General features: G+C 41.7%; 1 protein-coding gene and 1 pseudogene across 1 annotated transcript in view; one reads left to right on the forward strand and one right to left on the reverse strand.

The window, feature by feature from the left end:
* PKD2L1 (polycystin 2 like 1, transient receptor potential cation channel) overlaps window positions 1-18,332 on the reverse strand; it is a 33,321-nt gene that overhangs the window by 3,624 nt on the left and 11,365 nt on the right. Inside the window, exons 3-11 of the mRNA XM_077124403.1 lie at window positions 5,301-5,428; window positions 4,497-4,750; window positions 3,280-3,504; window positions 2,899-3,127; window positions 2,087-2,257; window positions 1,738-1,919; window positions 1,305-1,425; window positions 373-471; window positions 31-152 (exon numbers count right to left, since the gene is read on the reverse strand). Coding sequence (XP_076980518.1) covers window positions 31-152; window positions 373-471; window positions 1,305-1,425; window positions 1,738-1,919; window positions 2,087-2,257; window positions 2,899-3,127; window positions 3,280-3,504; window positions 4,497-4,750; window positions 5,301-5,428 — 1,531 coding nt within the window. The remainder of the gene's footprint in view (window positions 1-30; window positions 153-372; window positions 472-1,304; window positions 1,426-1,737; window positions 1,920-2,086; window positions 2,258-2,898; window positions 3,128-3,279; window positions 3,505-4,496; window positions 4,751-5,300; window positions 5,429-18,332) is intronic.
* On the forward strand, window positions 10,472-11,684 carry LOC143653185 (ADP/ATP translocase 2 pseudogene; annotated as a pseudogene).

Raw genomic sequence — 18,332 nt, forward strand, 5'->3', positions numbered from 1 at the left:
TCAAGGGAGGCTGGAATTCTTTTTGCTCACTCCCGCAAGGTGTTGGTGAAATCTTCAAAATGGATCTCCTGCTCCCCACCCTGCAGAACGTTCTGCACATCTGAAACGCATTCTTTCCGCAAGCGCAGCCTCAGTAGGGTCTTGTTGTAGCCCTGCAAGAGGAAAGGAAACTGACTGAGGCCCCAGAGGCCCCTCATCATCCCTGGCCCCCACCTCCCACCCCAAGATATCAGGCTTCTATAAGTCTATAAGTTGATAAATCAAAGGTACACATGGGCCTGGGCCCTACACTCGTCAGGAACAGACCAGGGCACAGAGCCTTCGACCTGGGCCCTGATGCAGATGTGTGGCTGAAGGAGATTAGATAATCACCTGTTTCAGGAGGTCAGAAAGTTGCAGCTCATTCTTCTGTCCAGCCAACTCCTCCTTGACCTCTGAATATGTGTCATTGATGATGGCCAGGAACATGTTCTAAAGGATAAGAGAAGGACCTGGATCCTCACCCTCAGACATGCTAACAGCACCAAGCTCACTGACTCCATTGATGGCACAGGCACATGTTCTAAAGGGGCTAATGTTTTTAACTCCTGCTCTGAAGCTCACCAATCCCACCTCTCAGAGGTCCCAGAGCCCAGCCTTTCAGCTCATCCTATGAAGATGGTTTATGTTCTCTCATTAACCCTGGTGCCCACACTCCCAGTTGCTGCAGTAGCCTTACCAACCACAAAGATACCCCCACATATGCCACAGACCCTGCCCACCGATCACTGAAACCAGAATCTTCTCAAGGTGAGTATACAATTGTGCTCTCTTTACCATATACTTACAACCCCTGTCCACATCCCCATCCATTAATTGTATAAAGAAACCTGCTGACTTTGTTAATAAAAATGAATCCCAGATCTTTCAGTTGGCAGTGAGGGAGAACAACTATAAAGTAGAAGCAGCAGAAACCAGCAAGAGATCCCCAAAGGAAAGGGGAATCTTGGAGAATAGGTGTAGAAGCTTTTAGATGTAGCCACTTCTCTTCATGAGGTACTTTTCTCGCCCCTTCCAACTTTGAAGGACAAGGTTTTGATTTTACTGAGAGATCCTGCAGGTACCATTATATACTGTAAACTTCCTGACCACACTGATAATGTCAGAACATCCAGAAGTTCCCCCCTCACTCTTCATCCTTGATTTGAGACACCCATTGTAATCTTGAGTGGGGGAAGATGGGGGTCAAAACCCAACCCTGCAGGCCCTCCACATCCTCACCCCCTTAGGATCCCAAATCCCCAATCCTTAAGAAGAACCCTTACCAGGAGCACAAAGAAGACGAAGAAGACATAGGTGACAAAGTAGGCAGGGCCCAGGAGGCGGTTGGCATTGTCGATAGCATTGTAATCAAAATCCCCAAGGATAATCCGGAACTGAGTAAAACTGAGAGAACAAAATCTGGTCTTCATCCAGAGCCTAACCATAATCCTGACCCCAATCCACACCCCCATTCCACTTTGCTCTCTATTGCTCCTGCGTGGACTCAGAGAGACCCCTCCAGCTCAACCATATGGAGAGACAGAAAGGTGCATAGATGACATGAGTACGCACACCAGGGCTTCCTGACACTCTCACACAGATGCTTTAAACACAGACATGCACCCACACACATACCCAGTCTCCCCAAAGATATATACACCTGTGGACTTGGAGGGTAAGGGGCCAAAAAAAAACTAGAGAGGGTAGGACACACACATGCACTTGATGAAAGTGCTAAAATTTTCCACTTGGGTCCCAAAAAGCAGGTAGCCAAGTTGGGCATAGGCAAAAAAAACGATGAAGAACATGACGGCGAAGCCCAGGATATCCTTGGCGCAGCGGGCCAGTGTGGAGGAGAGCTGGGTCATAGTTTTGTTGAAGCTGATGTACTTGAATATCTGGAAAGGTAATGTTGAATCAAAAGTTGAAGGAGGAAAAGAGAAGAACTTGAGGCCTATGTAGACCTCAAGAGTTGCCAGACTAGACAAGAAAAATAAAACAAGTATTTAGGAAGGGGGAATGAGGGCCCAGAGGCAACAACTGTCAGGGAGGAGTCCCAGGGTACCTTAATCCAGGCAAAGAAGAGGTTAACAGCATTCATGTTGTTGTACTGTGTCTGCCAGAAGGCGAGGAACTCAAAGTCAGCATATATGTTTGGCTGCTGCAGTAGCTTCCCCATCAGCCGATTCACCTCGAGGGTTCGGAATATGTGGAAGCCCATGGCCACAATGGAAAGCTGTCATCACAGGGATTGGGGGTGGGGTGGGGTCAGAGAAGTCAAGGGGAGCCCAATGAAAGCTCAAAGATGAGGTCCCAGTAGAGAGCTGGGGTAGTAAGATAGAGGGAAATAAACATCTGTCCCTGGTGAGTTCTTTATTTTATCTCAGGTTCAGACGGCCCTGGATAGGCCAATAGCATCTTAAGTAATTTAAAGCCCAAGAGAAAGCTGTGGTAAATACATAGGGCCATAGGGAACCAGAGTCAAGAAATTTTATCTCCTGCCACTGCGCGGCCTCAATCAGGAAATGAAGGTGTTCTGTTAATAGGAAGGATGTAGAGGGGCAGAATAATTAAATGGAAGAGAAGATGAAAGGGACTGGTTTCAAGGGGACAGTTCATAAAGGCAAGAAACAAAAATGGGACAGAATAACAACTACATAAAGAAAAGAACAAGGCCTTTTCATAGGTCAGGAGAAGAGAGCATAGGTGGGAGAAGCAGTTTCCTAAGGACCGAGGTTTAGGGAGCTATTAAGCAAATCATTGACCGGAAGTCATAAAGAGGACTTGGAGCTCCAAAGGGAAGAACTTGGAGACCCTAACTGGATGAATCCCCCTCCTCACAGTCTGCACTGACCCCGGGATGTGTCTGTTTCTCACCAAGATAACCACCAAGTCCAGGACATTCCAGATGCTGCCAAGGTAGCGAAGCCGGTGGATGTGGAGCTCCAGGACTTCCTCTACCGTATAGTAGAAGATGAAAACACAGAAGACGACCTCACAGCCAACAATAAAGAAGTCCCAGCTGCTGACATAGCGAATCAGCTTAACTGTGCGGATTTGCCAGGATGGGATGGCACCTCCTGTCGCTGGAAACTCCACCACCAACCTGTGGGGTGTTGGGGAGATGGCTGGTGGAGCCTGGTCTGGGGTAGTTACTTCCACCCCCACCATAGAGTACAAGTTTAGGAGAGGATCTCAAGCAGAGAAGGAAGGAAGCAGGAACCACGATGGAGGGATGTGGTAGGGAAAGGGGCTCACCTCAGAACACAGAAAAGATTAATGTTGGCGTTGTAGACTGAGAAGTCGATGAAGACCACGCGAGTGCCCCTGTCCAGCCACAGCCCCTCCTGAAGTTCCCGGAGTGCCTCTGCACTGGCCTGTCGGGATCCTGGAAGGTCCAGGTAGTAGCCGCCTCCACTGTAGCTGGTAAGCCGGCCCCAGTGGGAGGAGCCCCCCAGTTCATTCTGTGAGTGGTACGTCCACCTGCCACAGAAGATGTCAGCTGAGCAAAGAGAGGTCTGAGCTAGCCCAAAACTTATCTTCCAAGGAAATGGCAACACCTTATGATGAGCTTTACAGTTTCAATGCTACCTCACACACACTATCTTATTTGATACTGTTTATGAAAGGTGGGCAAATGATACCCACATTTTTCTAAGAGGAAACAGACTCAGAGATGTCAGATCATCCAGCTAGTTAGTGGCAGATCTGAAACTCAAATATGCGTCTCTTGATTTTTCACCGTGTCACCCAAGACCACAGGATAAACCAAGCCCCACTCTTGGCCCCAACCAAGTTGCACCCATAAAGTAAGCACCTAGACCAGAAAAGATCCTTCCAGCTCCTGGGGCTGTGCAACTGTCTGCTTAACCCCTTGACTCTTCATACTATCCACCAAACTTTCTGCCCTGGGCTCTAATTACCTCTCCCTTGATCCTTGTCCTATCCACTCTTTCCCCCTTTCTTCCCTAATTCCCCAGCCATCCTGGATCCCTTGCTGCTTCTTCTATCATTCCTGAGGGTCGTGACTCCTGTAGTAGGGTCAATGCTTTACCCATTCTCCACACCCCCATGGAGACTTCTGGGTAAGGAAGGATGCTTACCCTGGCAGGACCACCCCCAGAGTAGGACAGGTGGGACTGTAACCTGAAAATGGGAACAAGTCTGGAGTCTATAGCTCTGTCTGCACCTCTTCTGTTTCTAAGTGACATAAACCAAGGTCTCCAAAGAGTCACAGATGTGACTCAGGGAGATAGCTCCTTAAGATCTAAAGTATCCCCAATTTTCTAAGGCTCAGAAGTGGTTCCCAAAACATTCCTGGGCCTTAGTATGCCTGAGATGAAGCCTTGGAATTTGTATGCTAAAAATTTCCTCAGAGGAGGCCAATGTGGAACCAGATTTGGGAATATCCACTCTCTAGGATTCCCTCAGGCTTCAGAGAGGCAAGCCCTGAGACACTGTAGGGGTTCACTCACGCTGTGCCATTGAGGGAGCCAAAGGGTAGCTGTTCTTCCTTGTCTGGAGAGTAGACATCATAGCAGCTCAAAATGTCTTCGCGGAAATCCTCATGTACCACACAGGAATCATTGCGGACCCTCAGCTGCCGCAGCCTTGGAACCCCCAGCAGCAGGTTCTCATAGTAGATGAAGGAGTGGGAGCCATGGCCCAGGCTCTGGTTGTTGTACCATTTGGTCCAATACAGACTGTCCACTAGTGGACCCTGGGCAAACTGGACAGCAAGCTGGGTTGGGCCTTACCCAGACTCATCCTGACCCCATCCCTAACCTGAGAATGAACTTTGCCCACACTCCCTGATCTCTAGCTGTCTACATTCTACTTCTGTCGGATTCTTCAGCTGACGCTTGGACCTTGATCAGATCCTAATCCATCTTGGCCTTTCTCTTTATTTAAAATGCACCTTGAAGTTCACCTTACATCTAACCAATGTCCTAGTCTAACTCCTGGCTTGACTCCCTAATTAACATCGTGATCCGTTCTCTACCTCACTTGAATTCTAGCCTGATCCATCAATTCTTGCTGATCTTTTGACTCAGCCTGATACCTAATTTTTTTTTACTATTATTATTACTTTTATTTTTTTCCTCTATATTAACATTCTATATCTTTTTCTGTTGTGTTGCTAGTTCTTCTGATACCTAATTGACCTAATTTCTGGCTTATTGCCTTGTCTACTTTCTGACCTCCCCAAACCCTGGCCTGTAGCCTCAGGCCTCAGGCGTTTGAGAAGAGAGGAAGGGGAGAGGGCATCTCATACTCACATCCCAGAAGTCCGCCATGCTGCTGATGGTCTGAAAGGAGACGCCGGTATCTGACGGGGTATGTAAGAAGAGCTCAGACATCACTTTGGTGTAATAATAGGCACTGGAACTTGTCATTCCATAGGTCACTAGAAACCAACCCAAGAGGCTGTGTCTTGCTCACTGTTCCCATCTCCAATCCCCAGAGGAGACAGGAAACCCACTGCCCTGGAGCCAGAGATACCACCCAGATAGAAGCCCATCAGACCTACCCACAACTGTTGTCTATGGAGGCCGATGGTGGCATCAGGGACCAGAAAATACATTAGGAAAGAGCTGTGGCTACAAGGTCTCCCCCATCCTCCTCCTGGCTAACCCAAGAAAGACCGAATTCTGCTCAGAAATTGTTTCTTAATGTTTTCATTCTGAAAATTCACTTTCCTCTTCCTATCAGCTTAACTTCCTGGATCTTACTCCCCAGAATGAAGATATTTTTGTCTTCTGAAATGGGTAATGCTCCCTTCTATGTATCTTATATTTATGCCCATTGGAAAGTGCCTCAAATTCTAAAGAACTTCTGCACCTTGTAATAGAGATGTGGTCTCTTGGCTCCTGGAGTCAGTGACTCTGTAGCCATGGTAGCAGGGGGTAGCAAGCATGGTAAAATGTTCACATGTGGGAAATCTAGCTGAAGAGTATACAGGAATTACTTTGTATTGTTCTGGAATCCTGATGGGCACAGTGGTCTCCTGAGAGGAGAACTCTAAGCATCCCCATGCCAGAAAAGACCTGGCCATTGCCCTGAATAACTGGATCCCTCTCAAATACCCTTATACACATACTCAGTCCCACATGCCTTAGGGAAAAGGTTTCTGGTTCAAAGCAGGATTTGAAGAGCATGAGCTATTTTGTCTTATAGATTGTTCCTCAATTTAGGCTTACTTAAAGTGTCCTCATGATTAAATTAACATTGTACAATGTTGTGTCTTTCTGGGTATATCAGAAGACACATTTTATCTATTTGTCTCATTATTGGTGACATTCACTTTGATTCCTTGTTAAGGTGGTAGCTGCCAAATTCCTCTAACGTAAAATTATCATTTTTAACTTTGTAATTAATAAGTATTTTGTAGAGAAATACTTTGAAATTATATAAATAACCTCTTACTCATCCATTTTGACCTACTAATTTTAACATCCACTGATTATTTTTGCTTGATTATTACTATGATGGTTGCTGTGCTGGTTTGAAAGAATGTATGTCCCCTAGAAAAGCCATGTTTTAATCTCAATCCTATTTTGTAAAGGCAGAATAATCCCTATTCAATACTGTATGTTTGAAACTGTATATCAGATCATCTCCCTGGAGATATGATTTAATCAAAAGTGGTTGTTAAACTGGATTAGGTGACAACATGTCTCCACCCATTTGGGTGGATCTTGATTAGTTTCTGGAGTCCTATAAAAGAGGGAACATTTTGGAGAATGAAAGAGATTTCTGAGAGAGCAGAACGACATAGCCATGAGAAGCAGAGTCTACCAGACAGCGACCTTTGGAGATAAAGAAGGGAAGTGCCTCCTGGGGAGCTTCATGAAAAAGGAAGCCAGGAGTAGAAGCTAGCAGATGATGCTGTGTTCACCATGTGCCCTTCCAGATGAGAGAGGAACCCTGACCATGTTCACCATGTGCCCTTCCACTTGAGAAAGAAACACTGGACTTCTTCAGCCTTCTTGAACCAAGGTATCTTTCCCTGGATGCCTTAGATTGGACATTTTTATACACTTGTTTTAACTGAGACATTTTCTCGGCCTTAGAACTGTAAACTAGCCACTTATTAAATTCCCCTTTTTAAAAGCCATTCCGTTTCTGGTATATTGCATTCCTGCAGCTAGCAAACTAGAACAGTTGCCAAAGAGTAATTTTCTAAATCCATTACTCCATCTATATTTATAGTTGACATTCTCTATAAGGAAGAGCTTTCCCTTCTTCCTCATTTATTCACTTATTCATATCAGTGTGGACTTGTGTATTCTTGTTTTTTATTCCTACAAGCTATAATTTATTAATATTATTATTTATTTTGTTACTCAAATTGTCTCATTTTTTACCAGGTCATGAAAGACAAAGAAAAACTGAAAAATTGTTCCAGATTAAAAGAGACTAATGCAACATAAACACTAAGTGTAATATGTGATCCTGAAATGGATTCTGGAACAGAACTCCTTTTCCTTTGCTGTAAAGGATATTAATGGAATAACTGATGAAATTTGAATAATATAGATAATAGTACTGGATCGATGATAACTTCCGGACTTCTATAAGAGAAAGCCCTTGAGAAATGCACATTGAAGTATTTAGGGTTAAAGTAGTCTTATATCTGCAAACAGTTCATAAAACATAGATAAACATGTATATACACACATATGGAGAGAGAGAGACAATAAAGGAAAAGCAAGTATGGTAAATGTTCAGCTTTGGGAAATGTGGGTGAGAGTATAGAGGAATTCCTTGTATTATTTTTTCGGTTTTTCTGTAAGCCTGTAATTACATCAAAATAAAAAAGAACTAAGTGGGATTTGTCAGCTTCCTGTTAGCAATTCCCTTTAAGAATTTTCCCTTTCAAATCTTGGACATTTTCTTCCATCACCCCATCTGGAGGTGGGGTGGAGCTTGCTATACTTTTGGAGGAAAGCAGTGTTGATGAGTAGATTTTGATTGACCATAACCAATATCATGCTTCTCTAGGGAAAGAAATCAGAAAAAAAAGGAAGCATCATTACTTCACATTTCCCCACTCCACTTTATTAAAGAAACTGCTTTATTTCTCTCTAGCTCAAATCTATGATTACCTGACCTTATCACCTGGAGACAAATTCAGAACTCAACTGTTCTGGATCTAGAAAATGGGCTCCCTAGAAATCAGACTTCTGTCAGTGAGTTGAACTCCTGACAAAAGGATGACTTGAGCGTTATACCATCTGAATGGCCTCTAGATGGCACTTGCTGCTCTAACTTTTTCTCTTCTCCAATTCTAAGTTACTACCCAGAATTAACATTACACTGAACTGGTTGTCAAACATTTATGGACCAGTAGGAGATACCCCTAATTATTATCCAAGGCAATCAATGACGTCTTCTGAGAAAGGGGTCTTTTCCTGGTCACTTACCCTCAGATATTCAGTATTCACCCATATTTGTAACTTTTTAATTGAAGTGTAACATACACAAAGAAAGACCAAGAGGCTACCTTAAAAAGCCTCTAAATGAGGATCTAAACATGGGTTAGTATCTATTCAACACACTCTCCCATCTAAACACTTACTCTTCGTCAATTCTTATTTCTGCAGAATTTGTACTTGGGCTCATGAGATGAGAAATGCTTTCCCCCATCCCTTTATGAAACCCAAATTCAATTTCTAATACTCCAAACTGTTACTTAGTAGACTGTATTATCAGTCCCTCAACTTAAATCATTCTAAAGACATATTTCATATTTATTCACCAAACATTAAATTCTACCATGTACAAAATACCTTGCTAGGTATCAAGAGATATAAAAATGACTAAAAAATGGTTTCTATCCTTAAAAAGTTCTACTGAGGAAGGCATGTCTCAGAATAAACTTGGTGTAGAAGAATGAGCAAGAGCTTTATTCTCTTTGACATATTTATTGAAGATGGGTGGGTTTATATTGCAACAGCTTAAGGCAGCAGTTCTCAAAATGTGGCCCCAGGACCAGTATCATCAACGTCACTTGGAAACGTACTAGAAATGCAAATTATTGGGCTCCATCCCACTCCTGATATGGTTCAAATCCCAGGTCTGTCATTTATTGTATACACTTGGGCTCTGGGCTTCATTCTTCTCATCTTAAAAATGGGGTTATAATGCCTTTTTTGTAATGTTAAGATTAAAGATAATGTATTAAGTACACATGGAATACAGTAGTAGGTGCTCAACAAGTGGCTCTATTCACCCTATTGTATACTCTCCAAGGACAGGAACTATGTTTTCTTCATTTAACACAGTGCCTAGTATTAAATAAGTTCTTAATGTATTTGTTGGGTTGAACCAAAAATGTAAAAACCAATACTACAGGGTAGAATGAAATACATATATCATTTTCAAGCCAAGTAAAGAGTTATGACTCTATAATTGACCTAAAATAACAATTGCATCAAAATACTGAAGGACAGATTCTATTTAGTAGATGATGGAAAGAGATGGGAACATACTTGAATCCGAAAGGGAAAACAATAAATTCATGCAAATCTTGGGTAAGAGAAATGAAGCCGGTCCTTTGGCTGGCCTAAAGATCAAGCACTATCAGTCAGTAACCCTGACACAATTTGAGGATAGAAATGGTGCTGGCAGAACTCAATACTCCTAACAAAATTAGGTAGAACTAAAGATCAGAAACATCATGTGTGGAAACTACAGCAATCAAAATCCAAAAGCAAAGCCAGGGAAAGGAATTGCTAAATAGAGGTGATGATTGATCCTTTCTCCAGCATCTGTCCCCCTTTTCCTTAACCCACTGATTCTCAAACTTTGGCATGCATCAGAATCACCTGTAAGGCTGTAGGTCTGGGGTGGAGCCCAATAACTTGCATGCCTAACAAATTTCCAAGTGATGCTGACAATACTAGTCCTGGGACTACATTTGGAGAACCACTGCCTTAATCTGTTACAATATAATCCCCAGTTGTCTTCATTAAAGATGTCAAGAAGGCAGTATTTAATTCAGTGATTTTCAAGAATTGGACGTGGGAGAGAAGGTAAAACCCCTTTCTCAAGGGATTCTCCGAACCAGCTTGTGATGTGGAGAGCTTTTTCAAACTACACAGACCTTTCTGAGCAGCTCCTCCCACCACAGGGGAAAATCACTGAGTCATTGGTTCACTAGGTGAACCGTGAGCATTCTTGGGAGGGGGTCACGTCCTTCAGGTGTATTACGGTGGAAGAACATTGGGGGCAATACTGGTCTTTCTAGTTATCTCCCTCCTCCTACTTCACCTCATGGTTTCTAATTCAGATCATGAGGATCATGGTTTGACTTTACCGTGAGCCAGCTTGTCTAACTTTGACACCAGGTTCAGAAATTTCTGAATCTGACAGGGACTCAGCATATCCATTCCACCATCATTCTTCTCCACATCAAGAGGAAGAAATGGAGAGCCCGGGAGTCGAAGCCAGTCCTCAGCCCCATCCGGTACCCTCCCGCCTCCTCGTTCCTCTCAACATGACAGATGCCGCCGTGTCCTTCGCCAAGGACTTCCTGGCAGGTGGAGTCGCTGCGTCCATCTCCAAGACCGCGGTAGCGCCCATTGAGCGGGTTAAGCTGCTGCTGCAGGTGCAGCATGCCAGCAAGCAAATCACTGCAGATAAGCAGTACAAGGGTATTATAGACTGTGTGGTTCGTATTCCCAAGGAACAGGGAGTTCTGTCCTTCTGGCATGGTAACCTGGCCAATGTCATCAGATACTTCCCCACCCAGGCACTCAACTTTGCCTTCAAAGATAAATACAAGCAGATCTTCCTGGGTGGTGTGGACAAGAGGACCCAGTTTTGGCGCTATTTTGCAGGAAACCTGGCATCGGGTGGTGCGGCTGGTGCCACATCCTTGTGTTTTGTGTACCCTCTTGATTTTGCCTGTACCCGTCTAGCAGCTGATGTGGGGAAAGCTGGAGCTGAAAGGGAATTCAGAGGCCTTGGTGACTGCCTGGTTAAGATCTACAAATCTGACGGGATTAAGGGCCTGTACCAGGGCTTTAATGTGTCGGTACAAGGCATCATCATCTACCGAGCTGCCTATTTTGGTATCTATGACACCGCAAAGGGAATGCTTCCAGATCCCAAGAACACTCACATCTTCATCAGCTGAATGATCGCACAGTCTGTCACAGCCGTTGCTGGGTTGACTTCCTATCCTTTTGATACTGTTCGTCTCCTCATGATGATGCAGTCAGGGCGTAAAGGAACTGATATCATGTACACAGGCACGCTTGACTGCTGGAGGAAGATTGCTCGTGATGAAGGATCCAAAGCTTTCTTCAAGGGTGCGTGGTCCAATGTTCTCAGAGGCATGGGTGGTGCTTTCGTGCTCGTCTTGTATGATGAAATCAAGAAGTTCACCTAAGTTATTTTCTAGTGTTTCCTCTCCCGTGAACAGGCATGTTGTATTATGTAACAGATCTTGAGCATTCCCAACAGACAGTTGACTGTCTATTTATCAATGGCAACAATTTAATGGTTGAAAATGGGAAGCAATAATATTCACCTGACCACTTTTTCTCTTAAAGCCATTTCCATGATAATGATGATGGGACTCAATTATATTTTTTATTTCAGTCATTCCTGATAAATAACAAATTTGAAGAAATAAAAATATCTGAAATACAAAAAAAAAATAAAAAATAAAAAAAAAGAGGAAGAAATGACCAAAGTAGTCACTTACTGCCTCAGAACCCCTATTATGTGGCTGCATGTTAAGTGCTTTCCATGCTTATTTCATTTAATTCTACAGCAACCTGATTCCCATTCTCCACTCTCAGAGAGCTTAAGTAACTTGCCCGTGGTGAACAACTAATGGATCCAGGATTCACATGCAAATCTTTCCGACTTCAAAATAAACTGATTCTGTTCTGCTTCAAAGGAAGAACTATATCCAAAGGTAGAAGTTCTGGGAAGAAAGTTTAAGCACCATAAAAGGCTGATTCTCCTAATCATTAGTGCTTTCAATTAGGAAATGGGTCACTTCTCAAACATCCATTTCACCTCTGGGACTGCCTGTCAAGGATCACGTGGTGGAGGCCCCTGCACTGGGCAGTGCTGGCCTTCCTGGGTCCTTCCTTTAAGATTAGGTGAGGATTGTCACCAGACGAGTAGAACATATGGAATAAAAATAAATAATAGGGGGAACAAATGTTAAAATAAATTTAGTTTGAAATGCTAGTGATCAATGAAAGGGAGGGGTAAGGGGTATGGTATGTATAATCTTTTTTTTTTTCTGTTTTTGTTTTATTTCTTTTTCTGTTGTCTTTATTTCTTTTTCTGAATTGATGCAAATGTTCTAAGAAATGATGAATAAGCAACTAAGTGATGATATTGTGAATTACTGATTATATATGTAGAACGGAATGATCACATGTTAATGTTTTAGTTTGTTTGTTGTTAATTTTTTTAATTAATAAATAAAAAAAGATTAGGTGAGGAAGTAGAATTACTTTCTCTAGTTTCAAAAGGTGACACAAGACAAGAGAATGGGTGGGAGCTGGAAGGAGTAAGAATTTAACTCAGTATCATGGAGAACCTTTTGAAGTGGAAATTTTCAGACACTGGACAATAACTACATGAGAATACTATAAGGGGATTCAGAAACCAGATGATGGTTTGACCATCCAATACAGAGAGTATCTGATTTTTTTCTCTTGGACAGAAATTCAGTTCTCCTACACACTTATATCTTTCCTCTTAACTTCAGCCTCATCAAGTCCATAACTGAGGAATGATAACAATAGCCACCATTATTGACACAATTCCCCAGACTTTGCATAGATTATCTTTCTAATTATCCTGAAATTAGGAATTACCATCCCCATTTTATGCGGAAAAGTTAGATTCAGAATATTGTTAAATAATTTGTCCAAAGGTCACACAGCAAGCAAGGAGAACTCAGATTCAAACTCATATCTGCTTTACTCCAAAAACCATGAATTTAACCACCACTCTATGCGACATTAACAAGCCACCCTTCCACCCTAACTCTTCTAATTAAGTTCTCCGATTCTCCTTACCCAAATCAATCCAAATCGTAAAGATTGTGCAATTTTATAAGGTGCCCTTATAAACAAACTTTATTTAAAGAGTTTAACATCTGAGACATTCTACGTAAATTGTGAAAGCACTTGGTAAACTCAAAAGATCACTAATTTAAAAGTAGCTTTAGTTTTCTTCATTCTGTTATAAAACTACTAATCATATGGAAATCTGTATCAAGAGCCATATTCTGACATAGATAAGCACCAAAAAAGGAAGATGTCACATGCACAAAAATGTTGCCTAGGTCATTTAAAAAAATTGTGGCCAACCTAAATGACTTGCAGAGAAGCAGAGATTAAGTAAATAATGATCTCATTAAGTCACTTAACAGAGTATGATACAGCCAGTGAAATGGTAATAAAAACAAAATGCAAAATTTTACCCATGCTATTTCAATGATGTATTTTTAAAATACTATATATGTAGAAATAAAGGAAAATGGATAGTTTTTCAACTGGATGTATAAAAGGTTGATTTTGTTTCCTGTCATTGGAGTTCAATTAAAGCTACAGTAATAATAGAATATAATAACAAAAAAATCATTAAAAAAAATTTATCCATCCATTGGTTTCTAAGGGAAAGGCTGAAATTTCCAGGTGCCAGATGCTGCTCTGGGCCCGGTGAATGCTTCTTTAAGATCCATTCCCTCTTCGCTTGGCTAATACCATGATTTTATTTCGGGTACTGCACCTCTTCTAATCATCTCACCAATGTGGCCAGAGGCTGAATTCAACCCTGGCCCTAAGAGCTTAAACTCATCCACAAAAGCCCCATCCCTTGGCCACCATTACTGGTACAGGGATGAGCAGGTAATCCATTTCAGGCGAAGGACACATGAAGAGAGCTTTTGGGGACCTTCTGGAACCTTCCCTCTCCTACTGGATATGACTGAGAAAGCCCCAGAGGACTCAGCCATAGGATGAGACTGATTGTGCAGCTGGCGGAACTGAGTAAAAGAAACAGGCAGAAACAAAACAAAACGAAAGGAAACAGGCAGGTCTTTGATGATGTCATGAAGCCACTGGATTGCTCAGCCCTGAATCCTGCCCTCCTTTGAACTTTCCTTACCGAGACAATACATCCCATTATTGTTTAAACCAGTTTCCACTGGGTTTTATTCCACCGTAACATAGTCCTTATATGGAAATGATGACATTGCCAAAAAGATTCTGTTATTTCTGAGAAAAATGGAGCTAGAAAAGATTCTGTTACTGCCTGATCATCTCTAGGGGACAGGAGAGAACTTCAGTATAACTTATGCCAAAGGCTACATTAAAATTAAATATATTCTTACATTATATTAAAGGGGGCTTGCTGACTGGGCCAACTGACGATGATATTCTAGAAACATGCTGACCAAAAATAAACTCTCCAAGTTTTATTTCTGAGTAAAGCCATATTTCTAGAATACCATGAAATTCTACGTATCAATAATATTGTATCAAATCATATCATACATCTCTAACCCCCACATTCCCCTTATAGAATGAATGTTTAATATGTATATATATATATATATATATATTTTTTTTTTTTTACATGGGCAGGCCCCAGGAATTGAACCTGGGTCTCCGGCATGGCAGGCAAGAACTCTGCCGCTGCATCACCGTGGCCGGCCCAATACGTATTTTAAGAGAGGCAGATATAAGCAATAGTCAAGTGAAAAGTAGCTCCAATTTGTTTAAATAGCTTTTATCTATTATGATAGTCCATGTTCCCTATATAAAAACTAACAAGGCCAATTCTTCCTAGACTTAGGACACCCGTCTTAAATGGTGTGCTTTTTCTTATTCAACAAGGAGAACTTGGAACCTATTTACATTTTCTTCCCTGCTTTGGGTGCCAGAAACCTGGGCCTTGTTCTCATTTGCAGTACTTTTGTTTAAGTTTTCTGGTACAAGTTACCTGGCTTGTTATCTCTTCCCACTTCTTTTGCTAAGTCTTTTTATTTTAGTTCTAATGGGCTATGTTTTATTTTATCTGGCTTGTTAATGTTAGCTGACTCAGTTCCCTTTTAGTTGTAGAAGGGGCATAAATATATTATTTTAAAAGTGTGACTATAATAATTATTATTAGTCATCATCATCATGAGCTTGAGTAAAATCCTGATTTTCTCCATTCCTCTGTTTATAGTAGGACTAAATATTCTTGTTCTCTCTTCTAAACTTCTGACATACCTCCCCAACTCAGAGCAGTAACAAAGAAGCCAGCAGATGCTTTGTGCTTCTCCTTTCCCAGGTCTTGCCACATAGGCCATTATACGCTACCATTCCTATTTGCTGCTTAATGGAGAATAGCTGACGTTCTCTGACAGCATTATCCTCCGGTAGGAATGGACTACCTTTCTCAACTAATTAGCAGAGAGTTAGGGGTGCTTCTTCTACTGAATCTATTGTTCCATTTTGTGTCTATACTAATTCTCTGCTAGAACCTCTGGTTCTTCATAGGAAATCTCCTACTGAGAAAGTTTTTGTTGTGGCCTCTGAGAATAAGGGCATACTGTTTCAAGAGAGCTGAAGACACCAGATGGAGTATAAAATGAGGGTCCTGGCTTAGTAGCTGGTATTTCGGGCTGATGAGTCAGAAGTGGGTCTACACGTGCTCCTGTAGAAGGTTAGGGAGGAAGACTTATGTTTGCTCTTAGCTGTGCTTCCTTGAACTATTTTGCCACTTTGCCTTCTTCTCTGCTTCTCCTGTCACAGCTTTTGACTCTTTACTCCTTCGTCTGCTGTCTCACAGTTCCTTCCCTGCCCTCCTGTCCCTGAAATAAACCTATGGCTTCTTGAGATTTTTTTAAGGGCTGTCACTGCTAGAACCTCCAAGAAATCACTTTTCCACTTTTGGTTCTTGAATCCCAGGGAAAGTTTGAGAAGGTGTTTTAGGGCATTCACACCCTTCAAACTGGTAATGGTATCTGTTTCTGTTTAAATGATTTACAAATCAACCAATATATTAATTATTTACATATCCCTTTCCTTTGTACTGAACCACTGTGAGTCCTCTGCTGTGCATTGAGTGAGCATGCCCTATAGTATTGGAGGTGATGCATCTATCTGGGGTGACCAAAGCTGTCTTAGTACAGTCTTCCTGGACTACCTTTACTTTTCATTCTTTCATGAACCAATCAATATGAGATCACCCTTAAGAGAGCCAATAACTTCCAGAGAGAATCAGTTCTTGGCATTGGGTGAACATATGGTTTGGTTATGGTATTGATTATCCTATAGTCTTCTTCCCAGAATCTTTTTTTTTCTTTCCTATTTTGATCATTCCATTCTACATATATAATCAGTAATCTACAATATCATCACATAGTTGCATATTCATCCTCATGATCATTTCTTGAAACATATGCATCTATTCAGAAAAAGAAATAAAACAAAATCAGAAAAAAAATTATACGTACCATATCCCTTGCCCTTCCCTTTCATTGATCACTAGCATTTCAAACTAAATTTATTTTTAACATTTGTTCCCCCTATTAGTTATTTTTATTCCATATTTTCTACTCGTCTGTTGATGAGGTAGATAAAAGGAGCATCCATCAGACACAAGATTTTCACAATCACACAGTCACATTGTGAGAGCTGTATCGTTATACAATCATCTTCAAGAAACATGGCTTACTGGAACACAGTTCTACATTTTCAGGCAGTTCCCTCCAGCCTCTCCACTACATCTTGAATAACAAGGTGATATCTACTTAATGCGTTAAGAGTAACCTCCAGGATAACCTCTCGACTCTGTTTGGAATCTCTCAGCCATTGACACTTTGTCTCATTTCACTCTTTCCCCTTTTGATCGAGGTTTTCTCAATCCCTTGATGCTAAGTCTCAGCTCATTCTAGGGTTTTCTCAATCCCTTGATGCTGAGTCTCAGCTCATCCCAGAATCTTTTTGATCCATGTAGCTTATACTTCAAAACTATAGGCTAAGTCCAAGGTTTCTATACATTGAAATCACTGGTCACCAACTCTATTTCCTTAGTGTTTGTTAAGACAATGCATGAAATGGTGGCATCCTGGATTGATCCCAAGATTTCCCTGCTTAGTTTCTCATTTCTCTTGGCGCCACAGTTTTGAAGATCCCAGCCGTGGCACCCTTTAACATCGAGGTCTCTTCTAATGCTGCCTCACTTTCTACTATTAAATAACTCTTTGCTGCAGCTAGATTCAGGTAACAAAATCTTTGGGCCGCAGCTCTGTATTACTCTCTGTGCAGGTTTGTTTTCTTCCAAGATAATCAGTGTCTTGGGGAGAGCCAGTCCAGAATGGAAAAGGCAGAAGAAACTGTTCTTGATTCTGGGATTCACAGCAAGCTCGCAGTTCCTTGCCATAATTTTACAGAATGAGTTCTTTTCACTAAGTGCTTCAAGAGATCTTCCTATGCTGGCTTTATTGCCACCAGCCATCAACACCTCAAGAACATCTACTGTATTTATCACAACAGCTGGACGTTTCATTTCACACATGGCCTTTGTGTTGACTTCACACCTGCTTCTAGTGTAAACCAACCAAAGCTTCGTATCTAAAATTAATATATGTGTGCCTAGAAAAAGGCTGAAACTATATATACCAAACTATTAGCAGTGGTTATGAGGAGGGGTTGTAACATCCACTACATTATTTGACTTCAGTCAAATTTTAGTTTGAAGTTTGAACCAAAGTTGGTCAAAAATTTAATAAAGATATTTTTAGGGATTTTTTTTTGTTTTTATGGGGGGTTGGGCAGAGGGGAAGATATCTTTTATAATGCAATAAGGAGAAATGCTGTTTTATATTTTCTTCTCATACTTGCCTTTTAAGACTGTGACTATTGCAAAGCACTTGTAATCACAGCCTGAGGCCTTACTTAGCTTGTGCTATCTCCTCTAATCCCTTCCTCCTCCAGACTAAGAGCCAGGGGTGGTAAAATAAGCAAGTAAAACAAGCAAGTGCCTTGCCCTCTCTGGCAGTGACTTTAGGCCTTCTGTGACTTGAATGGCGTCCTGTCTCTGGAACTCGCAGATGACTCCCTAACCACTCTGCACCCCCACATCTCACCATCTCAACCCCTCTATCATAACACTCATCATACTGTATGTCGCTGTTAGTTTATGTGTCGAACACATTTGCTCCTTAACGGTAGGGTATGTGTCTCATGTATTTTAAAAGTTTTAGCTCTTGGCTTTTGGCCTGGTGCCTATAGGATGTCATAAAAGTCTGAATTAATTAACGTGTAAATAGCCAGGAT

This window comes from Tamandua tetradactyla, chromosome 13 (genome assembly GCF_023851605.1).
Source record: "Tamandua tetradactyla isolate mTamTet1 chromosome 13, mTamTet1.pri, whole genome shotgun sequence".
NCBI classification, from domain to species: Eukaryota; Metazoa; Chordata; class Mammalia; order Pilosa; family Myrmecophagidae; genus Tamandua; species Tamandua tetradactyla.